Source organism: Stegostoma tigrinum, chromosome 2 (genome assembly GCF_030684315.1).
Source record: "Stegostoma tigrinum isolate sSteTig4 chromosome 2, sSteTig4.hap1, whole genome shotgun sequence".
Lineage (NCBI taxonomy): Eukaryota > Metazoa > Chordata > Chondrichthyes > Orectolobiformes > Stegostomatidae > Stegostoma > Stegostoma tigrinum.
This window is the reverse complement of record NC_081355.1, coordinates 158,551,408-158,576,266: the sequence shown is the minus strand read 5'-3', so window position 1 is coordinate 158,576,266 and position 24,859 is coordinate 158,551,408. Positions and strand designations below refer to the sequence as shown.

General features: G+C 44.1%; 1 protein-coding gene across 1 annotated transcript in view; it reads right to left on the bottom strand.

Annotated features, from left to right (window-relative positions):
- Window positions 1-2,316: 2,316 nt before the first annotated feature.
- The window catches only part of LOC125465885 (diacylglycerol O-acyltransferase 1-like), a 103,653-nt gene continuing 81,110 nt past the window's right edge, over window positions 2,317-24,859 (bottom strand). Inside the window, exons 11-17 of the mRNA XM_048559839.2 lie at window positions 24,675-24,716; window positions 19,863-19,907; window positions 17,646-17,758; window positions 13,060-13,125; window positions 9,922-10,009; window positions 6,727-6,789; window positions 2,317-5,929 (exon numbers count right to left, since the gene is read on the bottom strand). Of these exons, the coding sequence (XP_048415796.1) occupies window positions 5,783-5,929; window positions 6,727-6,789; window positions 9,922-10,009; window positions 13,060-13,125; window positions 17,646-17,758; window positions 19,863-19,907; window positions 24,675-24,716 (564 nt within the window). The 3' untranslated portion in view covers window positions 2,317-5,782. The remainder of the gene's footprint in view (window positions 5,930-6,726; window positions 6,790-9,921; window positions 10,010-13,059; window positions 13,126-17,645; window positions 17,759-19,862; window positions 19,908-24,674; window positions 24,717-24,859) is intronic.

The following is a 24,859-nucleotide window of genomic DNA, read 5'->3' as shown; positions in this document are numbered from 1 at the left end:
GAAGCTTTTGGTCTGTCACAGAACTACGAGACAAGAAACAGACTGGGATGAGGGAAGAGGAAGACTACATTTAATACAGAATGAAAAGAGGGTGATGATTGGTTTTGGGCCACAGTTAGAACAGAAATACAACGATAGCAGTTAAGTGTCAACTTGAATGCTCAGAGCAGGTGGACGTTGCTTGCTGCATCCCATGACAGTACCTTGCACCTTTTTTGAAAACGTACAAATTCCTTTCACTGGAGTCAGTGTAGCGTCTAGCGCCCACAAATGTTTCACATGATCTTAAACTGTTTTGCAGTGCAGCTCTTAGCAGAGCCTGGGTCATTTGAATAATGCTTTCCAATAGCAGAATCAGTCAGTGGTGGATGTAATTTGCTGATAGTGGCAAGTATGGGCTGATCAAGCTGGATTGGCCAACTGCAAATGGTGAAGAGGACATGTTGTTTGATAGGTCCATGAGTCATTGGACCTATGTACTTGGCATCACTGGTACATTTATTCGTGTAGTAGGTGAAAAGTCTTTTTGGTTTGATAGCAACATACTGTTAGTGGCAAAAAGCACTCGTGGGTTTAATGCAAAGTGGCAGTGAGAGACAGCAAGCGTCACTGTTAAATTCGAGAGACACCTTCCCTTCCAAGAGAATCTGAAGTGGAGAGGGCATCAGTCAAAGTGAGCAGTGGTAGATATAAGTCCCTATGAGCACACATGCCCAATCTCAGCATCAACCTTCGTAAGCAGAAACAAAAATTGCTAAACTCAGCAAGTCTGAAATCAAGTTCAGAGCCAGAGATAACAAGGTGTAGAGCTGGAAGAACACAGCAGGCCAAGCAGCATCAAAGGGGCAGGAAAGCTGAGATTTCCTTCTTCAGAAATGGGGGAGGGGGAAGGGGGAAGGGGATTCTGAAATAAAACAGAGAGGTGGGGGAGGCCAATTGAAGATGGATAAAGATGATGATGATGATAGATGGAGAGGAGACAGACAGGTCAAAGAGGCAGGGGTGGAGGGAGCCACTAAAGGGGAGTGTGGGTGGGGATAGGTGGGGAGTTAGGGAGGGTCCAGGGAGGACAGAGAGGTCGGGGGCGGTGGGATGAGGCTAGTAGGTAGGTGGGGGTTGAGGTGGGAGGAATGGATAGGTGGGAGAAAAGATGGACAGGTTAGGGAGGCAGGGAACGAGCTGGGCTGGTTTTGGAATGTGGTAGAGTCAGGGGAGACTTTGAAGCTGGTGAAGTCTACATTGATACCATTGGGCTGCAGGGTTCCCAAGTGGAATATGAGGTGCTGTTCCTGCAACCTTCGGGTGGCATCGTTGTGGCACTGGAGGCGGCCCAGGATGGACATATCGTACAAGGAATGGGAGGGGGAGTTGAAATGGTTCGCGACTGGGATGTGCAGTCGTTTGTCGTGAACCGAGTGTAGGTGTTCCACAAAGCGGTCTCTAATCCTCTGTTTTGTTTCCCTGATGTAGAGGAGGCCACATTGGGAACAGTGGATACAATATACTACATTCAACAGATGCTCAGCTGCACATCTGCTAATGTGGAAGGTTTTCTTGGGGCCTGGGAGGGGTAGCATTTCCTGCAGTTGCAGGGGAAAAGTGCCATAGGGTGCTGGGGCTGGAGGGGAGTGTGGAGCAGACAAGGGAGTCACGAAGAGTGTGGTCCCCCCGGAAGGCAGATAAGGGTGGGGAGGGAAAAATATCCTTGGTAGTGGGGTCAGATTGCAGGTGGCGGAGGATGATGCATTGGGGTGGTACATGAGGATGAGGGGGGATTCTGTTTTTGCTGTTATTGCGGGTAGGGGGTGCGAGAGGTGAGTTGCAGGAAACGAGGGAGATGCGATCGAGGGTGTTTTTGACCACTGTGGAGGGGAAGTTGCAGTCCTTGAAAAACAAGGGCATCTAGGATGTCCCAGAGTGAAATGCCTCACTGTGGGAGCAGATGCCAATTTCAGAGTCAATGACTTCTTCAGAACCCAAAATGCTATCTCTGCTTGCCACACATACTGCCAGACCTGCTGAGTTTCTCCAGTAATTTCTATTTTTTAGATTTTCAGAATCCGTTGCTTTTTTTACAGAAGAAAACAAGCCTAGTGAACAGATGGCTAGTGCCTTATTATCCAGGTTTCCAGTAAGATTGATTTTCTAGCACATGGAACCCATTTTCCAGCTTCTCACTGATACAGCAAATGAGATTGAGCAATTAAATAAGTTCTGAATGTAAACGAGTGCACCATTGGTAAACCCTATAATACTTGCGTGGTCCAAAGAAACATCTTGAATTACACACAATTAATTCATGAAAAGCACTTGAAGTTGTTTAAAATTGTTTTTATTAAAAACCATACCTATTGCAAATGCTATGTGAAAAAAATACCCATTTGCACACTGGCCAGACCTTGTGAGTGTCTTGGCTTCCCTTTTTTTAAATCCATGATCGCTATTAATTGGTTCAATTTCCAAGGTTAAATACAGTTTCAATAAACTCCCTAAAGTACATGGCACAAGTAGAATGATATCATTACAGTATCAGAAATTAAATCTATATACATAAAACTGCATTAAAAATCATGTTCAGAGGGACATTACTGGTGCCTTTGTTAAATCTGTAACTCATTGAAAACAGGGAAGGACTGCAGCAAGGGGACACCGGGTGAACTTCTGATCCCAGATTGCAGCTGAGCAGCACAATAGATGGGAACAGGACTGGGAACAAGACTGGGGTCCACCTACTGAGGCACCTGGATATATAAAATGTCTTGGACAGTGCAGTAACTCCTTTGTAAAAACCTTTCCATTATGATGAGGACAGACTGTAAAATCACTACCTAATATAGAATTTGGTAAACCAGTTCTGGAGCTTTGATCTTTGATATAGAAAGTTAGCCATCTTGATCGAGACGGTTAAGAAACCAAGTGAGGTGACATGGTCAGCATTCACTTTTTGGTATTTAATAGTAATTAGCCTCCAGCCAGCAGAGCTGTGACATCAGGGAGAGAAACTGGGTTGCATAATCTACAATGTATTAAACCAATCCCAAACAGGGTGAGGTCAACATTTAAGGTCCTGCCTTTTCAACCTCATGGTCCTCTAGACCAACGTGACTTTTTCCAAACAGGGCATTTCTCTTATCACAAGATAAGGCATGTTACAGTAGGAGATCATTCTGGTTAGTCCTATAAAAAGGGCAAAGAGAACAGAAGTGGTAAAAAGAATATGCAATACAATGCACCAGATGTGAGCGTAACATTGTATTGCCTCGGCTCACCGTTACGTAGCCCATCCTCAGATGGGGGCAGTGTATTTACAAAAATAAGATCTCTGCAGAGGATGGAAAGTTTTCGTATAAAAATAAACAAAAAACTATATTCAAAAGTCAAAAGTCAGCACTAATAGGACAACACAATCGTATTGTCTGGATCCCACCCCGCTGCCCATGCGAATAAAACCAGATTCTGGACTGGGCACCAGTAAAGACAGTCAAGATTCACTGATTGCACAGACCAGCTGGAGGGTGGGAGACTGTAGAAACAGCAGATGATTCCCACCACTTTAGTCCAACAAGCTGCCCCTCTCATTTCCAGGACAGAATGCTGGTATTTAATAAGAGCAACGAGGAGGATACAAAGATGTATAAAAGGTGGGGGGGGGGGGGGGGGGGGGAGAGGAGTTCTCCTCAGCAGATTCCCTTGCCCTCCCTCATTCCTCCAAACCCTCGACAAAGCAACTCAGACCCACTTAACAGAATATCTGACGGCCTGAGAAAGTTGCCTCCTCCTATTAAGTTTGCATTTCACCAGTGCGGTGTACTCCCAAACCTCAATGGCTTTACTCATGAACCCTGGACAACAATGGTGAGGCACACCGAGCCAAAACAGGAAACAGCTATCCCTGCACAGATCCTAGTACTGGAAGCATCTGTCACACTGCTCCCATACTCTACTTGCTGACCACCTTTACTAAAATAAGCCCCTCTCCTCTACACAGATCATTTCAGCTTTCAGTTGCTGATGGGTTCCCCAAGTGGGTCAGGAATGTTAAATATTGACTGTGTGAAAGATAATATTCCAGAAATTGCATTGTTGATGCAGTTTTGTTACAGTAAAAAAAATGAGGAAACAAACTTGCAATCAGAAGTTACAAAACTTGTCAGGCACTTCGTGAAAACAAAGAGACACACATTTCTGGGGAGGATTATCTCTGTTTCAGGCTGGTGTTAGCTCCCTTAAACATGAAAGTGTCTTTGAAACTTATCAAGTTTTATAACATCCAGTGTTTGCAGTGGGAACTGTCCACAACACTTCATTAATGACTTGAAGTGGTGAAACCTGCATGTAGTGGGGGTGTGGTGGGGTGTAACTGGAGTACAGTTCCTAAAGGTCAGATCAGACAGTGCAGGAGTATTTTGTTTTTTTTAAGGCATTCACTCACTCATCCAATACTTTGTTAGAATATGTCAGCAAAAGTCAATGTTTTTGATTGGATGAAGAGCTAATGGACAGGACCTCCTCCTGTGAGGCTATTCTATAAACTCCCTCATACAAGCAAATCATTCAGTTGCCTCACTGGCTGTTTTAGAAACTAACTGTCACAGGAGAACTGGGTACAAGAAGTGGGAGGGTGGGGAGAACTCAGGATTAAAAACCTGGTTTTTACTACTGTCTTTAAAAAAAAACAGCCAAATAAATAGAAGAAATCTCACTCTCACCCTTCCATCAACTGAGATGGTTTATTTTGAGATTATGTTTGATCTCTTTTAGGGCAAATTATCACTCAAGAAAATAGTGAAATCCTACACTGGGCTCATTAACTACAGGGAACATATTCCTGAACACAGCTATCACAGCTTGAACCTGTAACCAGGAATATCTTTCTCTGGGTAGAGGGAATGTGAGAAACAGCAAAGAAACATACCAGCAATTTTCTCAAGGAACAATAACCGAGAAAAACAAACGATAAAGATAAAATAATAAACGTCCTCCATGGGGTACTCCTCCCACTAGCTCAGGACCATGCTCATCTCCAGCTGAAGTTGTTCAATATTTAATACTCTCATATCTCTAATAAGTTAGTGGAGAAAATAACACCCTATTATGAGCTTCAATCCCCCACTTCCAAAAGGAGGGGAGAGATGGTGGAAGAATTATTTTCCACTGGGCCGAATCAAATGAGACACTTTCTCCTCCAATTGCACCCCCCACCCCCCCACCCCTCAGGGGCACAGACTTCACCAATCCATCCCTGAAGAATCTTTGTGGAACATATTTCATTCAGCATCTGTGAGGTTAAAACATGGCACACCGAGCCAACCAGGTTAAGATCTTATGGATCCCTGTTAAATGAATGGACAGAGATGCTAAGATGGAATAAACAGCCAGATAGTAGTATTAACCAGGATGTCTGCTTTCTCTGTTTTTTTGGGGATAACGCAGACTAAGATCTAACCACCTTTCTCCCTTTTACAATGGATGGTTACATTGGCACTACTTATGGACCACATATTTTATATCCCACATCAGTGATCATGCTGACTGCAATTCTACTTTTCAACTCCTCATCTCCACCCCTGACTGCAGTGCCATTTTTCCCACTGCTCTGTGGACGCAAATAGAATAATTGTAAAAGGATGGCGGTCCCCGTGTCCCACAAACACTTTCCTTAAAGCACCAAACCCCTTAGAACAAAAGAAAATCCTCTCCAAGAAATTTCCACCGATTATGAAAGCAGATGAGTGTCCTTGTTTACATTGCAGATTCTGTAGTTTTTGCAGGTTTCCTGTAATCACAGAGGTCCCTCATGGTTCAGAATGTAATAATCGTGCACATACATCAGCACTGCGATCGGCTGCCCAATGATCAGGGACAACCACACTGCCGCATTTCCGTAATTCCCACTCAGAAACTTCCCAACTAACCAAGCCAGTGGAATCTGGAAATTAAACAGGCAAGTGATTCAATTTTTTTTTTAAAAAACACCCCTATACTTCACTGTCTGCATCTGTCTTCCCCATTATCTTTATTATCACTGAATGAGCGTTGAGTCAAAAAAATCTACTGCACAGAAAAGGTCCTTCAGCCCATCGAATTTGCACCAGTCAAAAAACACACAGAGGGGATCGATGACAAAAAGCCGGCCTGAGAAGCTGCTCAAGTTTCAGCCTACACTCCCTCCACAAAGCTGTAGGAACTTGGGGTTCAGACCTTTTATTGACCAGGCAAATTTGCCCCTCTCATCACGCATAAGGTCAAATATTCTGGACAATTGGTGTCAAGCTAAAATCTCTTCTTTAGACTGGTCCATAGGGAAGGGTGTTCAGAGTCTATAGTTGAGCTGATCACAGTGATTCATTTCCAGCTGCTGTGATCACTGCACATTAAGAACACTTGTCTATGCTGTAGCTTCTGCAACCCTGGCGATTATACTGGGAGCGGAAAAGAGAGGAGAATGGGTTTGTTAGCATCGTTCTCTCTGGTTTGTCACATTCAGGCTTTCACGTTCATGCCTACTTAAGGAAATTAGCTGTCACAGTCAACCACCCCAACAGGGTAAATGCTTTAACTTCAAAGGGATATTACTGAATCATGCTGACCTGTTTCCAAACAAATCTCTTGTGGTGCTCAGCACAACAGGATGGACAACTGGATGTCAGCCTCTGGTTTCTCAATCTAATGCCCACAGATTGAAAGCCCCTGAATCAGATAGTTTTGTTACTGTTGGGTACTCACCTGGGCCATCATCCCCATGAATGCCCACAGTCGGAACATCTTCAGAGGAACACTGACCAGATACTGAAGAGATAAGGCAGTTATTCAGGACTCGAGGTACAGATCGATATAACACAGTTTCAACACTAAAATAAAACAAAGAACTGCAGATACTGGAAGTCTGAAAGATATAAATTGTCAGAGAACAACAGGTCTGGCAGAATCCTCCTGATGAAGGGACACTGGACTTGAAGCATTAACTTTTTTTCCTCTCTCCACAGATGCCACCATATCTGCTGAGTTTCTCCAGTAATTTCTGTCTTTGCTACAGCTTAACGACTGCCTAGCAATAATAACTAAATGGTAGAGTGTCTCCAGAGAGAGTATTGTGTGTCAGCTATTCCTGGCCTCTCACCCAAATCAGAAGGTTGTGGGTTCAAGGCCCATTCCAGAAGTCGTTTTAATAAACCAGACTGACCTACCAATGAGGGTAGCGCTGTATCGTTGCTGGCGCATTCATTTGGATAAGATGTCAAATCAGGGTGGGGCCTGATCTCTAAAATGGATGGAAAATCTCAAAGCTATTCTGAAAAACAGGGGGTCTTCTCTCAGAGTAATATATATATTTCAGAATCCCTACAGTGTGGAGGCAGGCCATTCAGCCCATCAAAACTACAATGACCCTCCGAAGAGGGTCCCACCTAGACCCACCACCCAACCCTATCCCCGCAATCCTGCATCTTCCCATGGCTAATCCACCTAACCTACACATCCCTGGACACCACACGACAATTTAGCATGGCGAATCTATCTAATCTGTGCAACCTTGGACTGTGGGAGGAAACCCACGCAGACACGGGGAGAATGTGCAAACTCTGCAGAGACAGTTGCCTGAGGCTGGAATCGAACCTGGGTCCTTGGTGCTGAGATAACAAGCTTAGAGCTGAATGAACACCGCAGGCCAAGCAGCATCAGAGGAGCAGGAAAGCTGACGTTTCAGGCCTAGACCCTTCCAAGAAGGGTTCTGTACCTTGTTATCTCAGATTCTCCAGCATCTGCATTTCCTACTGGGATTCTACGATACTATCCTTGGTGCTGTGATGCAGCATTTCTTCCTTGATTAACATCTCAAATGGATTACAGAAGCACAAAATCAGGAATAATAAAAAACAGAAAATGCTGGGTCAGCTAATGCGAGTCTCACTCCACAATCGCAGCCAGGACTGCTGAGTATTTTGAGCCATTTTGGTCCTTATACAAATTGATGAATTTTATTTGAACTTGCTGACAGCAAATTTGCTGGTATATTTTCCCAGTGTATCGGACTACATTTCAAGAAGTACTTGCTTGGCTGTGAAGGTGACCAAACAGGTAGATGAGAGTAAACCGGTTGATGTGGTGTATATGGATTTCAGCAAGACGTTCGATAAGGTTCCCCACAATAGGCTATTGTACAAAATGCGGAGGAATGGGATTGTGGGAGATATAGCAGTTTGGATCGGAAATTGGTTTGCTGAAAGAAGACAGAGGGTGGTAGTTGATGGGAAATATTCATCCTGGAGACCAGTTACCAGTGGTGTACTGCAAGGGTCGGTGTTGGGTCCACTGCTGTTTGTCATTTTTATAAATAACCTGGATGAGGGCGTAGAAGGACTGGTTAGTAAATTTGCAGACGACACTAAAGGTCGGTGGAGTTGTGGATAGTGACGAAGGATGCTGTAGGTTGCAGAGAGACATAGACAAACTGCAGAGCTGGGCTGAGGAGGTGGCAAATGGAGTTTAATGCAGACAAGTGTGAGGTGATGCACTTTGGTAGGAGTAACCAGAAGGCAAAGTACAGGGCTAATGGTAAGATTCTTAGCAGTGTAGATGAGCAGAGAGATCTCAGTGTCCATGTACACAGATCCTTGAAAGTTGCCACCCAGGTTGACAGGGCTGTTAAGAAGGCATACAGTGTTTTAGCTTTTATTAATAGAGGGATCAAGTTCCGGAACCAAGAGATTATGGTGAAGCTGTACAAAACTCTGGTGCGGCCGCACTTGGAGTATTGCGTACAGTTCTGGTCACCGCATTATAAGAAGGACGTGGAAGCTTTGGGAAGGGTGCAGAGGAGATTTACTAGGATGTTGCCTGGGATGGAGGGAAGGTCTTACGAGGAAAGGCTGAGGGACTTGAGGCTGTTTTCATTAGAGAGAAGAAGGTTGAGAGGTGACTTAATTGAAACATATAAAATAATCAGAGGGTTAGATAGGGTGGATAGGGAGAGCCTTTTTCCTAGGATGGTGATGGCGAGCACGAGGGGACATAGCTTTAAATTGAGGGGTGAAAGATATAGGACAGATGTCAGAGGTAGTTTCTTTACTCGGAGAGTAGTAAGGGAATGGAACGCTTTGCCTGCAACGGTAGTAGATTCGCCAACTTTAGGTACGTTTAAGTAGTCATTGGATAAGCATATGGACGTGCATGGAATAGTGTAGGTTAGATGGGCTTGAGATTGGTATGACAGGTCGGCACAACAGAGGGCCGAAGGGCCTGTACTGTGCTGTAATGTTCTACGTTCTATGTAATTTTGGCTATGCCCCTGACAGCGTAGAATTGCAAGTTTTTCTTTTGTCTAGTACAGGTTTGCTACTGGAAGCATTAAAAGCCTCGTGTACGGTCTCAGCTGCTGATTGACATGATGCCCAATGTTAGCAATTTAATTTAGTTGAGATTTCCAGCGTATGGAGTTATCCGTGATAATCTCCACAGCATGCAGTCTTTTCCTCCCCCCCCGGTTGTTTGGGAGAATGTGTCAATAAATACACCTGATTGAGGCAGTGGCTGACCAGCACCGACCTGAAGGCCAACTAGGGATCAGCAACAAACATTGGCTGAGCCAGCGATGCTCGCATCCCACAAATATAGTGCAACACCAGCACGCTTGCATTGGCAGGAGATCAGGGAGGAAGCAATGGTTATTAGCGTGGGATGGTAAAGGATGGCAGAAAAGGTGGCTGGTTGACTGGAAACACAGCAATAAACTCTAATGCACCAGATGGTGAGAGCCAGAACCAAAGTTGATGCAGACTGCTGCAATTTGAGGGGGCATCGGTGAACAATCCTCACCAGGTTAGGGGGTAAATGCTTTCGGGCAAAGTGTTAGCACTGGCTGGGAGAGGCAGCACTTCGTCTCAGCTGCAAAATCAAAACCTCCCCAAAAACAAACATCCTCACCTCATGAAAGAAAGCTGATGCAAGGAAGACTGCTGTCTGTGCCATCCTCTTGTTCATTCCCCTCTTCAGCATGGGTTTGTAGAAGTGCCTGCACGTAAAACACACTGATTTAGTAGATTTATTTCCCACCATCAACTGAAAGAATAAGGTTGCCCCGTGGCCTCCCGCTTCATCATATCCAAACCCGACTGTTCCAATCTCTCACAACAAGGTGTAGAGCTGGATGAACACAGCAGGCCATGGTCTATGCCCATTTATGAAGAAGAGTCGAGGCCCGAAACGTCAGCTTTCCTACTCCTCTGATGCTGCTTGGCCTGCAGTGTTCATCCTGCTCTACACCCTGTTATCTCGGATTCTCCAGCATCTGCAGTTCCTACTATCTCTGAAACAATTTTAACCCCACTGCAAAGCCTCTTCTGAGGATGCCTACCCTGGAGAAGTTACCATCCTCCCTCCAGAAAATCCTCAGTGGATCTCTTCCCTGCTGCAACTCTCTCGTAATCTCTTTGGCCTTGAAACTGTTCAACCATGTCCTGAAGCAAACCAGGTACTACAGCCACATCACCTTTCTTAGTACCTGCCTACGGAACCAGATCATCCCAAAGGACTACAGTCCACATTCAAGCCTTCCCAATTTTGCCCCAACCGTGACAATATCTACATTCAGAAGCGTTTCTCCCTGCAACTCCTGAAACACACAGTCGCAGCTTTGTGCCGGCATCTCTAGGCACTGCAATCCAGCCTACCCCAGCTCAGAGACTCCCTCCCCCAGACCTGCAAAGGACCTCATGTTTTTTATTCTTCGTAGGATCTACAAGCTGAACTCTCAATTCTACTCAGCTTTCTCTGGCACAAAAAAACTGCAAGTACAGTAAATGTACTGGTAGCTACCACCCAAAACGGGTTTCCTCCACCTCCCAAATCTCCACCCCTACCCAGGACCTTCCCCACAATGTACCGCCGCCATCGGCCATGTGACCACTGTCACAGCATCCATGGATGACATCCACTTCTGAAGAAGGGTCGAGGCCTGAAACGTCAGCCTTCCTGCTCCTCTGATGCTGCTTGGCCTGCTGTGTTCATCCAGCTCCACACCTTGTTATCTCAGTCTCCAGCATCTGCAATCCCTACTATCTCTCATTTAACTTGGGAACTATGCTGACCTGCACCTCCCAAACCCACATCCCTCTACCATGCTGCAAGGGCAGCAGATGCACTGCTGAAAGAGGTACCATCCTGATTTGGAAGTATTTCACCATTCCTTCAGTGTCGCTGGGTCAAAATCCAGGAATTCCCTCCCTAACAGGTCTGTGGATGACCATACACCCCAAGGAATACAGTGGTTTAAATCGAGAGCTCACCATCACCATCTCCTTGAGGGCAATACTCACTCTTCTACAGTGTCAGCCACATCCCACAAATAAATCAAAGCCCTGTCCACCTCTTGTCTCCATCGTTACTGACCTACTGTGGGCCACCAATTGCCTCCAAATTAAACACTGTTGTCTGTGCCTGCAAATTCCTTTGTGGCCTCATTCCAAAACATCTCAAATCTAAACAAGAATATGAGAATGGCCTGTTTCCAGACTGTAGGGATTTTATGATTTCTAAAGAAAGCATGTTTGAACAGACAAAATGTACAGGAAGTTTCAAAAGACACTGAGGACCGGCCTCAGATTTGGCTTTTTTTTTGGGGGAGACTTTACAACACCATCTAAACATGATCATAAAACTGTCATTATGTGAAGTCCAGTTCAGATACAGAAATGTATCCAGTCCTATCTGTACTGGATCATTGATCAATGAAGGAAACCTAACAAATCCCTTCCATCAAACTCTCTATTCCCTATCTCCAATCTTGTACTTCACTTTTCCCTTCAAACCCAACAACTCAGGCCTCCAGTTTGGACATTCCATTATAAGCACAGAGCCTCGTCGTTTCCTCCAAGCTTCACCCTTGGTTATGGCCTTAAAAGGAAGCTAGCAAAGTGCGGAGGCAGAGGGGAATGGAACAATATTTTACCAGCATGTGATAAAGTAGGGTGGAAAGACACTTGTCTGGAATATAAGCACTGGCACAGAGCAGATGGCCAAATGGCCTGATTCTTGCCATACTTCTTGATCCCTTTAACCACAAGGGCCACATCCAGCTCCCTCTTGAATAAATAAACAGCTTCCCGTGGGAGAGAATTCCACAGGATCACAATTCAGCTACTACTACTATCTGATGGAATGGTTGCTGAAGGCTGGTGTGTAGTTGCAGCCTGCAGTGAGGAAAGCAACTGGCATGCTGGCCTTCAGAGAGAGAGGATGAGTGTATCGGACCAAGAATGCCTTGCTGCACTCACATGGGGCCTTGGTGAGGCCACACCGTGAGTATCGTGTGCACTTTTGGTCTCCTAGTCGGAGGAAGGACGTTCTTGCAATGGAGGTGAAGGTTCACCAGACTGCTTCCCAGGATGGCAGGACTGACATGAGGAAAGACTGCATCGAATGGGTTTGTTTTCGTTGGAATTTAGGAGAATGGGGAAGGGGCATCTCATAGAAACACAGAAAATCCTGCTGGGACAGGCTAGATGTGGGAAGCTTACTCCTGATGTTGGGCAAGTTCAGAACTAGGACTCACAGTTTAAGAATAAGAGGTAAACAAGGAAGGACTGAGACAAGGAAGAATTTCTTCACTCAGAATCGAGAGCCAGTGGAATTCTCACCCACAGGAAGCTGTCGGGGCCAGTTTGTTAAATTTATTCAAGAGGGATGTGGATATGGCCCTTGTAGTTAAAGGGATCAAGAAGTACAATGAGAAAGGAGTAAGATACTGAAACTGCATGATCATCCATAATTATATTGGTGGCGGTGCAGGCTCAAAAGCGCCGAATGGCCTATTCCTGCACTGATTTTCTATGTTTCCATGTTTCATGTTCCTTTGTCATGCTGTTCTTTTCCCTTATGCCTCTTATGATCTTCTCTGGACTTGCCCCATCTCTTATGGTAAAGATGCTGCCAAAATGCATTGTTTTGCCAGGTCAGAAACCAATGACAAAAGAAAAGGCTTTCTTCACATTTGACTCATTCATATCACTCAGAAGAAAGAAAGTCAGTAGAAGAAAGCTTCAGGGTGTAGTAAATAAGGTTCACCTGCTGCACCACTTGTGAACAGGAATATTCCAGTTCTTCCAAAAGTACGTCACAGTCTCCGAATTCCTAAGACACAAACAGATTGTTACACATTCCCTTCAACATTGACAGCCCTGCCCAGACTTTCAGTAGGTGAGGGGCTACTCTGGGTGTCACCCAGTCTACTCTCCAGCCTGGGAGAGGTGAAACTGCTTATGGGTGAAGTTACATGGACGTTACTCATGATTCAGTCGTTCACTGAGGTCCCGAGCACTGGGGAATGGGACAATCCTGTTCCTTTATTAGCTGAACTCATGAATATGAGCCCAGCTGATGGTAATACAGAGCAAGTCAGATCTGGCATGATGGGGCAAAAGTTTTATTTCCCTTTCTGTAGATCACAGATATACTGTGAATATAAATTGTGAAAATAAATATTATAAATTCAAATATATTTCACAAGAAGCTCTCAATGTAATTTAAAAGAAATATTAAAGTTTACTACACAAAAGATCACAAACTATCTTACAACTATTTGAAACAGTGTCGTTACAAATATCTGAAAGAAACATTCGATCCTTTTATCTGAACCACCACCTTACCTTCGTAAAGAGTCACCCATCTGCACACCTAAAGCTCTTTGCTCATCTGGCACAGGTGTAATCAATTGCTTTGGGACAAAATTCTGCATTTACCCAACATTATTCTCTTGAATTAATGTCCCCTGTTACTTTTAATGAGTTGCTAAATCAGTTCACTATTACAATTGAACATGGGTAGGATCAGAATCATAGAAACAGGCCCTTCAGCCCTCTGCATCTATGCTGACCAACTAACACTAAATTAAACTAATCCTAGTTATCTGTTCTTGGTCCACAGCCTACTGTTCCCTGACATTTAAAGTGCTCATCCAGATGCTGCTTTAATGTTGCCAGAGTATCTACCTTGACCACCCTCTTGGGCAACCACTTCCGAGTGCAAGTTTTTCTTCCTCGGGTCTCCAAATCACTTGCTCCTCACCTTAAACTAATGTCCTCTGGTCTTAGACACATCTGCCATGGAGAAAAGATGCTTACAATCTACAGTGTATACCTCAATGTTGTATACCTCAGACTCCCTCCCGCTACCTTTCCACAGCCCCAAGGAGAACAAACACTGCCTATCCAGTCTCTCCATATAACAGCCCTTCTATCCCAGATAAAATCCTGATGAGTGTCCTTTGTACTCTCGCTACTGCAATCATGTCCTTTCAATACTGTGGTGATCAGACTGCACACAGTATTCCATCAGTGGCCTTAACAAGCCTAGAAAGTTGTAACTTGTAACAATACTTCCTTGCTCCTATTTTCTATGACACAGCTAATCATTTTGTCTTCATCTCCCTGTCTACCTGTACTAACACCTTCTGGATCTATGACGCCTGTACACCAAAGTCCCTTCATTCCTACTGGTTAATCCAGAGACCCAGATAACGCTCTGGGGACCCGGGCTTGAATCCCGCGACGACAAATGGTGAAAGTTGAATTAAATTAATATCTGGAATTAAGAGTCTAATGACCGTGAATCCATTGTTGATTGTTGAAAAAACCCAACTGGGTCATTAACATCTTTTAGGGAAGGAAACTGATATCCTTACTACATGCGACTACAGACCAGCAGCAATGTGGTGAAATATCCTCTGGGCAATAAATGCTGCCTGGCCAGTGACTCCCTCATTCTGTTAATGAATAAATAAAGAATGAAGACTCTCTAGGGTCTACCATTCATTGCGCAAGTCTTTCCCTGGTGAAACCTTCCAAAATTAATCACATTTATCAGAAAGAAATGCTATCTGCCCTTGCTCTGTCCAATTTATCAGCTGATCAATATTAGACTGCAGCCCAAGACCATATTCCTCACTGTCAACAACATTCCCAATTTTCATATCATCTGCAAACTTGCTAATTTTACCTTTTAAATTCATATCCTGATGTACGTAACAAACAGCAAAGGTCCCAGTGCTACACTGCTGGTCACAGACTTACAAGTACAAAAACTATCCTTCAGCATCACCCTTTGGCTCTTGCCAAAAAGCCAATTTTAGATCTAGTGATCCAAGGCAAGTTGGCAGACATGGGCTCTTACCTTTTGGACCAGCCTTCCACGTGGGACCTTGTCAAAGGCTTTAAGGAGGTCCATATAAATCACATCAACTGTGCTATTCTCAAAAATATTTAGTCACCTTTTAAAAAAGCTCAATTAGTCAGACAAGATGTCACTCTAATAACCCATGCTGACCATCCCCAATTAAACCCTGCCTTTCCAAGTGTTGATTAATCCTGACTTCAGAGTTTATCCCCAATAGTTTTCAACGACTGATGTCAGACGGTTCTGTAACTACCTGGCCTATCCTTACTGTCCTTCTTGAACCAAGGAACCACATTAATTATTCCCCAGTCATCTGGCACTTCACATGTGGTCAGTGAAGTATTAAATAGATGTGCCAAGGCCCCAGTGATCTACTCCCTTGCCTCCCATAGAAACCTGAGATCTATCTTATCAGATCTTGGATATTTATGCACTTTTACAGGAAAGATGGGGAAGCATTGGAAAAGGTGCAGAGGAAATTTACCAGGATGTTGCCTAGAATGGAGGGAAGGTCTTACAAGGAAAGGTCAAGAGCACTAGGGCTTTTCTCTTTAGAATGACAAAGGAGGAGAGGTGACTTGATAGAGGTGTACAAAATGATCAGAGGTATAAGTACAGTAGTCAGCCAGAGACTTTTTCCCTAGGGTGGAGGTAGCTTTTACTAGGGGACAAAGTTTTAAAGTGAGTGGAGGTAAATATCGGGGAGATGTCAGAGGTAGGTTCTTTATTCAGTGGTCGGGGCGTGGAATGCATTGCCGGAGAGGGTAGTGGAGTTGGCCTTATTAGGGGCATTTAAGCGGCCATTAGATAGGCATATGGGTGATAGTATAAGTTAGGGGTGGAGGTTAGGTACACCTTAGGTTTTGGGTAAAAGTTCGGCACAACACTGTGGGCCAAAGGGCCTGTTACTGTGCTGATAGTTTTATGTTCTATTTATAGTTACTAAAACATCTAATACCCCCTCCTTAGTAATCAGTGTGCCCTCACCATCCCAACTGAAGCTCCTAGCTGCAAAGTATTTCTCCTGTGGATATAGAAAAAAAATGAATTTTTCTGAAGAAGGGTCCAGGCCCGAAACGTCAGCCTTCCTGCTCCTCTGATGCTGCTTGGCCTGCCGTGTTCATCCAGCACTACACCTTGTTATCTCAGATCCTCCAGCATCTGCGGTTCCTACTACCCCAGAACATTAGCTGAATTTCTGGATTAATAATCTAGCAATAATACCCTAGGCCAGTGCCACTCCACATGCTGCTTCTTTTTTCTTATCCAAAGTTCACAATATCCGAGCCACCTAGGGCTCCTTGGACTTGTAACTTCATTTCTATGTAACCTTTAAGGATGTCTTTCTGTAACACTTCCATAGCTTTCTGTTTATGGCTTTTATCATCAACCACGAGCACTTTGTCTGTTCATAACAGCACATCTGCTGTTAGGGACATTTTCTCTGAAACAGCCTACTTCAAAAGGGTCTCCTTCTCTCTGCATTCAAGTCAACAAACATCTTACCAAAGGTCTCAAGTTGCTTGCTGCTCAGTTGTCTAAAGTGATGCCTTCATTGAAATGATTTTACAAACTCGTTGCACAAAATGACTACTGACCTTGCTAAAAACAAGACAGGCCTTCACAGAATTAAAAACAAAAATCCAGTTTTAAAATTCACTTTATAATCCAAGTTTGCAAGTTGCATTATGAACCTCATAACAATGATGGGAAGCAGTAATGTAACGCTAAAAATGAGCTTCGGCATCAGTCCAGAATGAGGTGGTGTACAAGGGGTACAGCAACAGATCCTGTTTTATACCAAAATGATGGCTACTACAGGAAAGTCCCCTACTGGCACTGATGGGGATCTGGAGGTTTTGCAAAGCACCAACTTTCATCAGCAGAACCAGGTCAATTAACCAGAATAACCACATGTGCAGAATTAACTGCCAAGATGGATGAAATTTTAACATTCCACGTGGCTGCTTTCCTGTTTTTGTTGTTTCCAGATTTAACACGCAGGAAGGCCCAAAAATTACCATTTGTGGTGAATGCAAAAAAGTAGTCAGATATCTTTGTGATGAAAGAAAAATGGATCAACAAAATTGTGGTGTGCGTGGGGGTGGGGGGGGGGGGGGGGGAGGAGAAGGCAGGGAGTGGAGAGAAACACCAATAAATGACTGGAATTTGGAATCTCTGGTTATTTCAGTTTCAACAGACCATGGCAGGGAGGAAATTGACTGAACAGCATCAAAGTTTAACAATTTAAGGAGATCTACCTAGGAAACTTAAGGATGAGCAATAAATGCGAGCCGAGCCAGCAAAGCCCACATCTGCCGAATGAAGAAACAGAAAGCTTGATTTTTATGTACCTGCTTGGGGGCAGTCAGCTTCTCAGAAACTTGGAACTAAATATTCCCAACTGAAATGTGGTTGGGAAGATCCTCCAGGGTGGACACAGACAGCAATACCACATTACCCCAGAGGCTTGTTCTTACCACCAGTCCCTGTAGAACTCCCGATCTCCAAACTTCATCAGTTCAGCTAAAACATTCATAGATGAGTGGAAAAACCAGTAGAAAAAGATGAGCCAGATCAGGTGGTTGGGAACCTGAAAAAAAGACAAAGAATAGAGAATATGGTCCAAGGCTTTTGCCACATTTTTATTCTCTTCAAGGCTGCAGAGACACACCTGGGCGAAGACAAAATGCAACCAGTTATCATCAACTTCAACAGAGGGTCAATGGTTACAATCCCAGTTATCAGATGATGATGATGATCTAGCTTGATAGACCATTATATTTAAAGATTGAAATGCATAGAAGAATCAAGGGTAAGAAAAGGACCTGGGTTTGAACTGAAATGCAGAGAAATTTATTATCACAAACTTGAACATTCATTGGAGAATGTTGAGAGAAAGTTCACTTCGATGAGCCCCAGAATGGAGGGATTGTCCTGTGAGAAAATGCTAAGCAGGTTGCTACTCATTGGAAGTTAAGAAAACAAGCCGTGATCTCTTTGTAAACATTCAGTATTCTTAAGGGGCTTGATAGGGTAAATGCTGAGAGGGTGCTTCCCCTCATCAGAGAATCTAACAGACAGCATAACAGGAGAATAAAGGACTTGAGATGTGGAGGAATTTCTTCCGAGGGTGGAGTGTCTTTGGAACTCCTCGCCACAGTGAGTTGTGTGAACAGACTGTCCTTGAGGCGGAGAGTGATAGATTCTTGATCGGTCAGGGAACCAAAGGTTACAGGCAGAGAAGTGGACGTGAGCAATGTCAGATTAGCCCTTATCCTACTGAATGACAGCATGGGGTCGTGGGGCAGAATGGTCCCATTCTGTTCCTTTTTCTTTGGATCTTGGTGTTTCCAGGGCATCTTTATAGCAATAAACTCTTTTCCCTGACAATGGAGGCACTACTCCCCGAGGCTTCCCACAGGCCCTAACTGTCTGGAATGTGCCGATTGCCACAGCTTTGGTTGCCTGAAGACAACTCTGCTTCAACACTTTTAGTTCCAAATTGCAATTAAATTCCCCCAGCAAACATGCTCACTGATAAAAATGAAAGCAGAGAACCTTCTTGAGCACTGTCAATTTCCATGACTACATAGCCTGCTCGGAGTTATCTGTAACCTGATCTCTAGGTTTTACTGGGCGTTTTTAAAATAATTTAGCCCAAGTTCCCTCTGGGCTGCCAACACTGCAGGGTTTGCAGACACATCTCCACTAGGCAAGCCCACCTGTTCGTTTTTAAAAACTCCAATGTTTCCAATCTGATTTTATTAAACAATGTGGATAACTTTTGGCACTGTCATTTGACTTAGGTGTTCTTCCAATCGCGAAAGCCTACCGTTTTAATTCCTGTGCTTTTCTAGCTGTTAACTTCACAGTAACACCACTCCAAACTTTTAACTGCATTAGGTTTCAAGGTGCTTCAACTGCACTCATCCCAATTTCTGTTAAATTTTAATTTCAAAAAATTAAATTAAGTCACACGAACCATGACTCGATAGCTAATATACAGTAGATCAGCACTGTTTAATAACCTGCAAAGTCTCAAGTTAAACAAGAATTCTTATTATTCAGGAGTTAAGTGCTTAGCTCCAACGTATTCCTGGATTTGGAGAGCTGCTCCCTGAGATAACAAAAATCCACACAGCCTTGCAGTTCCAACAAGATCTCAAGGATGCACATGAGGATTGGAGGTTGCTGGGTAATGCCATAGGATTAGCAAATGTGCCAGGTGTCACAGCCACAATCCTTTGTGCCAAAGTCATACCATTCTACATTAGAAAAATTATTAATGCACTCCTTGTTTTCCCCTTGTAACAAATCTCCCCCAGTTCTAAAAGAACAAAAAACAAAATTAGAGATAACAACAAGCGTGAAGTTGGGTGAACACAGCAGGCCAAGCAGCATCCTAGGAGCACAAAAGCTGACATTTCAAGCCTAGACCCTTCATCAGAGAGCATCAGTCTAGGCCCGAAACGTCAGCTTTTGTGCTCCTGAGATGATGCTTGGCCTGCTGTGTTCATCCAGCTCCACACTTTGTTATCTTGGATTCTCCAGCATCTGCAGTTCCCATCATCTCTGACCAAAAAACAAAATTAAGGTGTCCAGCTGCATATCTATTAAATAATTCCCAATATTGGGAATGTTGAAGTTAGGTGAACAGAGCTAGCCGTATTTTCCAAGTGATGAAAATTACTTACTGCAAGCTTCAGTAAGCGCTCTATCATCCTGGAATGGTCCATATCCTGGAATGAATAATCACCAGAACACATCATACACAAAAACTGGAAATATTACGGTTTGATATCAATCACAAAATACGGCCAGATGTTTTCTAAGACGATCATTGTAAGGGGGAAGAATTCAGGACTTGCTAAACAGAGGCCTATATTCAGAAGCCAAGATAAAAATTCAAGAGAAACACAGCAAAGTTTGGGAAAAGATCATAACTTTTAATTAAATCCAAGTTCATGATAAACTCATTGAGAAGCTTCAGACAAAAGATGAAGAAATCCTCTCAATGTACACTCTGTATCCCCACTCATTTCGGGCCAGATAAAAAGATTCGATGTAGAATCTTGTATAACCTCTGAGGCACAAGATATACACGCATTTACAAAGACAGGGTTTGATTAGAAGTAGTTTGCACGGCTTCGTGCGTGGTGAGATCATGCCGTGCAAATTTGTTAAGAGTTCTTTACCGAAGTGACCATGAAGCTTGATGAGGGTGGGGAGGCAGACATAGTCTATATGGATTTCAGGAAGGCTTTTGATAAGGTTCCACATGGTAGGCTGCTCTGAAAGGTTAGATTGCATGGAATCGAGGGAGAGCTGGCAAACGGGATACACAACTAGCTTGATGGTAGGAAGCAGAGAGTAATAGTGCAAGGATGCTGGTCAGGCTGGTGGTCTAAGACTAGCGGTGTGCCTCAGGGATTGGTGCGGGGCCCACTGCTGTTTGTTATCAACATCACTGATTTGGATGAAAATGTACAAGGCATTATGACTAAGTCTGCAGATGACACTAAAATAGCAGTATTATGACAGTGAGGAAGGTTATCAGAAACTGCAGCAGGATCTTGATCAGCTGGGAAAGCGGGCTGAGAAATGGCAAATGGAGTTTAATATAGGTAAGTGTGAGGTGTTGCATTTTGGAAAGTCAAATCCAGGTAGGAGTTTCATGGTGAATGGTAGGGCCTTAAGGAATGCGGTGGAACAGAGGGACTTTGGAATTCAGGTGCACAGTTCTCTGAAAGTGGAGTCATAGGTCGACAGGGCAGGAAGGTGGCTTTTGGTACACCGGCCATCAGTCAGAGAATCGAGTATAGGAGCTGAAGTTACGTTGCAGCTCTACAGGATGTTGGTGAGGCTGCACTTGGAGTATTGTGTTTCGTTTTGGTCACTTTGCTATAGGAAGGATGTTATTAAACTGGAATAAGTGCAGAAGAAATTTACAAGAATGTTGCCAGGACTCAAGGGACTGAGTTATAGGAGAGGTTGGACAAGCTAGGGCTTTTTTCTTTAGAGCATAGGGGACTGAGGGGAGATTTTATAGAAGTGTATTAAATCATGAGAGGCATGGAGAAGGTGAACGTGCTCAGTCTTTTTCCTAGGGCTGCGGAAATTGAGGACGAGGGGTCATCAGTTTAAGATAAGGGGGAAAAAAATACACCAGAACCTGACGGGCAACTTTTTTTTTTAAACAATTTGGGAGGTATCGATAAGGAATGAGCTGCAGTGGAAGTGGTTGAAGCGGGTACATTAACAACATTTAAAAAGGCATTTGGATAAATTTATGGATAGGAAAAGTTTAGAAGGATAAGAACCACGTGCAGGGAATTAGTGTGGATGGACTCTTTGGTCAGCATGGACCAGTTTGGGCCAAAGGGCCCGTCTCCGTGCTGTAGGAGTCTACGTAATGTTACTCTACCTAACCACGTGCTGTACCTGCCCTGGGAGTGTTTGATAGGGACAGCTTTACTCTGTATCTAACCTAGTGCTGTCCCTGTCCATGGTCGGGAAGGGCTTTATTTTGTATCCTTTCTGCCCTGTGAACGTTTGACATTATTGCACTCTGGCAAAAGCTTTATTCTATCTGGGAGATTCAATGCTGAGGGAAGTCATCAACTTAGTGATAAAGTCAGTGGACTAATAATCTGAGGCCCAAGCCAATGATGTTGGGATATTTGTTCACCGCCCACCGCGGAAGCTGGTGAGATTAAAATTCAATTAATAAATCTGGAATTGAAAATTAGTCTTAGTAATGATGTTAATGTCGTTTAGGAGAAGAAAACTGGTCATCCTTTCCTTGTCTGGATCACAGATGATTCCAGATCCCCAGCCTCTGTCCTTTGAAATGGGACAGCAAGGTACTTAGTACAAGGGCCAAGGAGATGGCTACGAAATGCTGGGGAAGGTAGGAAATGACCTTTTAGGGGCAGCAACAGCTGCAGTCAGGGCAATGGCACTGTGACTAGCTCTGAGGCTTCGAGGGAAAGGGTACAGAGTGATAATGACAGGAGACTCAGTTGTTAGGGCGGTCAGCCAGGAGATTCTGTGTCCCACAGAAGAGACACTCAGGTGCCAGGGTCAAGGACGTCTCTGAGCGGTTGCAGAACATGCTGAAGTGGGGACAGTGAACAGCCAGAGGTCACTGTGCACATTGGTGCAAACAAGACAGGTAGGTAAAGGGTTGGGGTCCTGCGAAATGAGTACAGAGGGCTAAGAAGTTTAAAAAGTGGGACCTCAATGGTAGTGATCTCTGGATTACTCAGTGCCATGCACCAGTGAGGGGACAGAAATAGAAAGATAGGCCAGATGAATGAGTGGCATTTTTGATCTGTACATCCTTTTGCTTACTATGATCTCATGAACTGCTCATAAACAATGCTTTCCACTGTATTTTAATACACGTGTCAATAAACCAATTAAGAGCGAGAGGGAGGCTAGGGAGAGACTAATGAAGATTTTAATGAATATTTCTCCTCGGTGTTTACTGAGAAGAGAATCATGGAAGCTAAGGAAATAAGGGAAACAACTGGGGATGTTTGGACTGCATACACACTACCAGAGAGGAGGTGTTTGCAGCCTTAGAGCTCATTCAGGTGGATAAATCCCCTGGGCCTGATCAAGTCCACCCTCAGATGTTGTGGGAAGCTAGGGAAGGAATTGCAGAGGCCCTTACAGAGATTTTTGCTTCATCTTTAGACACTGGTGAAGTTCCAGAAGACTGGAAGGTAGCTCATGTTGTTCCGTTGTTTAAGAAAGGTTGCAAAGACAAGCCGGGGAACTATAGGCCAGTGAGTCTGACATCAGATATTGGAGAGGATGAGGGGGGATAGGATCATCCAACATGCGGATAGCTAAGGTCTGATTAGGGATAGTCAGCATGGATTTGTGTGTGGCAAGTCATGTCTGACAGATCTACAGTTTTTTGAAGAGGTAACCAAGAGGATGGATGAGGGTAGGTCAGTGGATGTTGCCTCTATGGGCTTTAATAAGGCCTTTGACAAGGTCCCACACGACAGACTAGTCATGAAGGTTCAGTCGCATGGGATCCACGGAGACCCAGTTAATTGGAATCAAAACTGACTCAATGGAAGGAAGTAGAGGGTGATAGTTGAAGGTTATTTCTCGGACTGGAGGCCCATGACTAGTGGTGTACCAGAGGAGTCGGTACTGGGACCACTGTTATTTGTTATTTACTTAAAATGAGCTGGATGTGACTGCACGAGGCATGATTAGTAAGTTTGCGGACGATACAAAATTAGGATGTATTGTTGATAGCGAAGAAAGTTATCAAAAATTATAGAGGGATCTTCATCAGATAGGGAAATGGGTGAGGATTGGCAAATGCAATTCAATACAGATAAGTATGAGGTCTTTTTTCTGAAGAAGGGTCTAGACCTGAAACATCACCTTCCCTGTTCCCCTGATGCTTGGCCTGCTGTGTTCATCCAGCTCTACACCTTGTTACTCAGATTCTCCAGCATTGGCAGTTCCTACTGTGTATGAGGTGTTGCACTTTGGAAAGTCAAACCGAGGGAGGAGTTATACAGTAAATGGTAAGGTCCTGAGGTGTGTTGTGGAACAGGAGGGACCTCGGAGCACAAGTACATAGTTTGTTGAAAGCAGTGTCACAGGTGGACAGGGTGGTGAAGGCGGCATTTGGCATGCTGGCCTTCAATAGTAGAGGCACTGAGTATAGGAGGTGAGACATCATGTTACAGTTGTACAAGTCATCGGTGAGGCCGCAGTTAGAGTACTTTGTACAGTTTTGGTCACCCTGTAATAGAAAAGACAGAGTTAAACTGGAAAGTGCACAAAGGAGACTTACAAGGCTGCTGCCAGGATTAGTAGGCCCTAGTTATAGGGAGATGTTGGCCAGGATAGGACTTTATTCTTTGGGACGTAGGAGAATGAGGGGTGACCTTATTGAGATGCATAAAATCATGAGGGGTAGAGATAAGATGAATTCTTAGGGATGGGGAATTGGAAGTTAGAGGACATAGATTTAAGATGAGATGGGAAAGATTTAAGAAGCAACTTCTTCACAGAGAGCGGTGCATATGGAATGGGCTGACAGAGAAAGCGGGTGAGGCAGGTACAACAGCAACATTTAAAAAAGGTACATGGACAGGAAGTGCTTAGAGGGATGTGAACCAAACGTGGCAATTGGAACTAGCTGAGTGAGCACCATGGTCAGCACGAGCCAGTTTGGGCTGAAGGGCCTGTTTCCATGCTGCATTACTGTATGACTTTCTGAGTTACATCAGAAAATATAGGCTGGATTGACCCTGGTCAAAACGGTAGGTTCTAAGGAGCATCTGAAACAGCAGGAAAACTAGAAAGCTTTGAGGAAGGAATTCCTGAACTTACAGAGTGAGTCAAATCAACCAATTTTGCCAGCAGCTGCGCAGAACAGATATTTGTTCAGTACATTCTGCATGCACAATCAACAATCATTGTAGATAAAAACAGCAGAACAAGTTACAACAAAGTCAGTTACTTACTTTGAACGGTTTCATAGAATTCTGTATAGCTGGCACCAGCCACTAGTGAAGCAGAAAGGAAAGCTTTGAGCCTCTCAACTTAGAGTTTCTTAACATAAAACATTCAACATAAAACAGCACCCGGTTCAGGACATCGCACATGAACGAATTACATTCCTGATGCCCTATGCAGATCTGCGTTAACA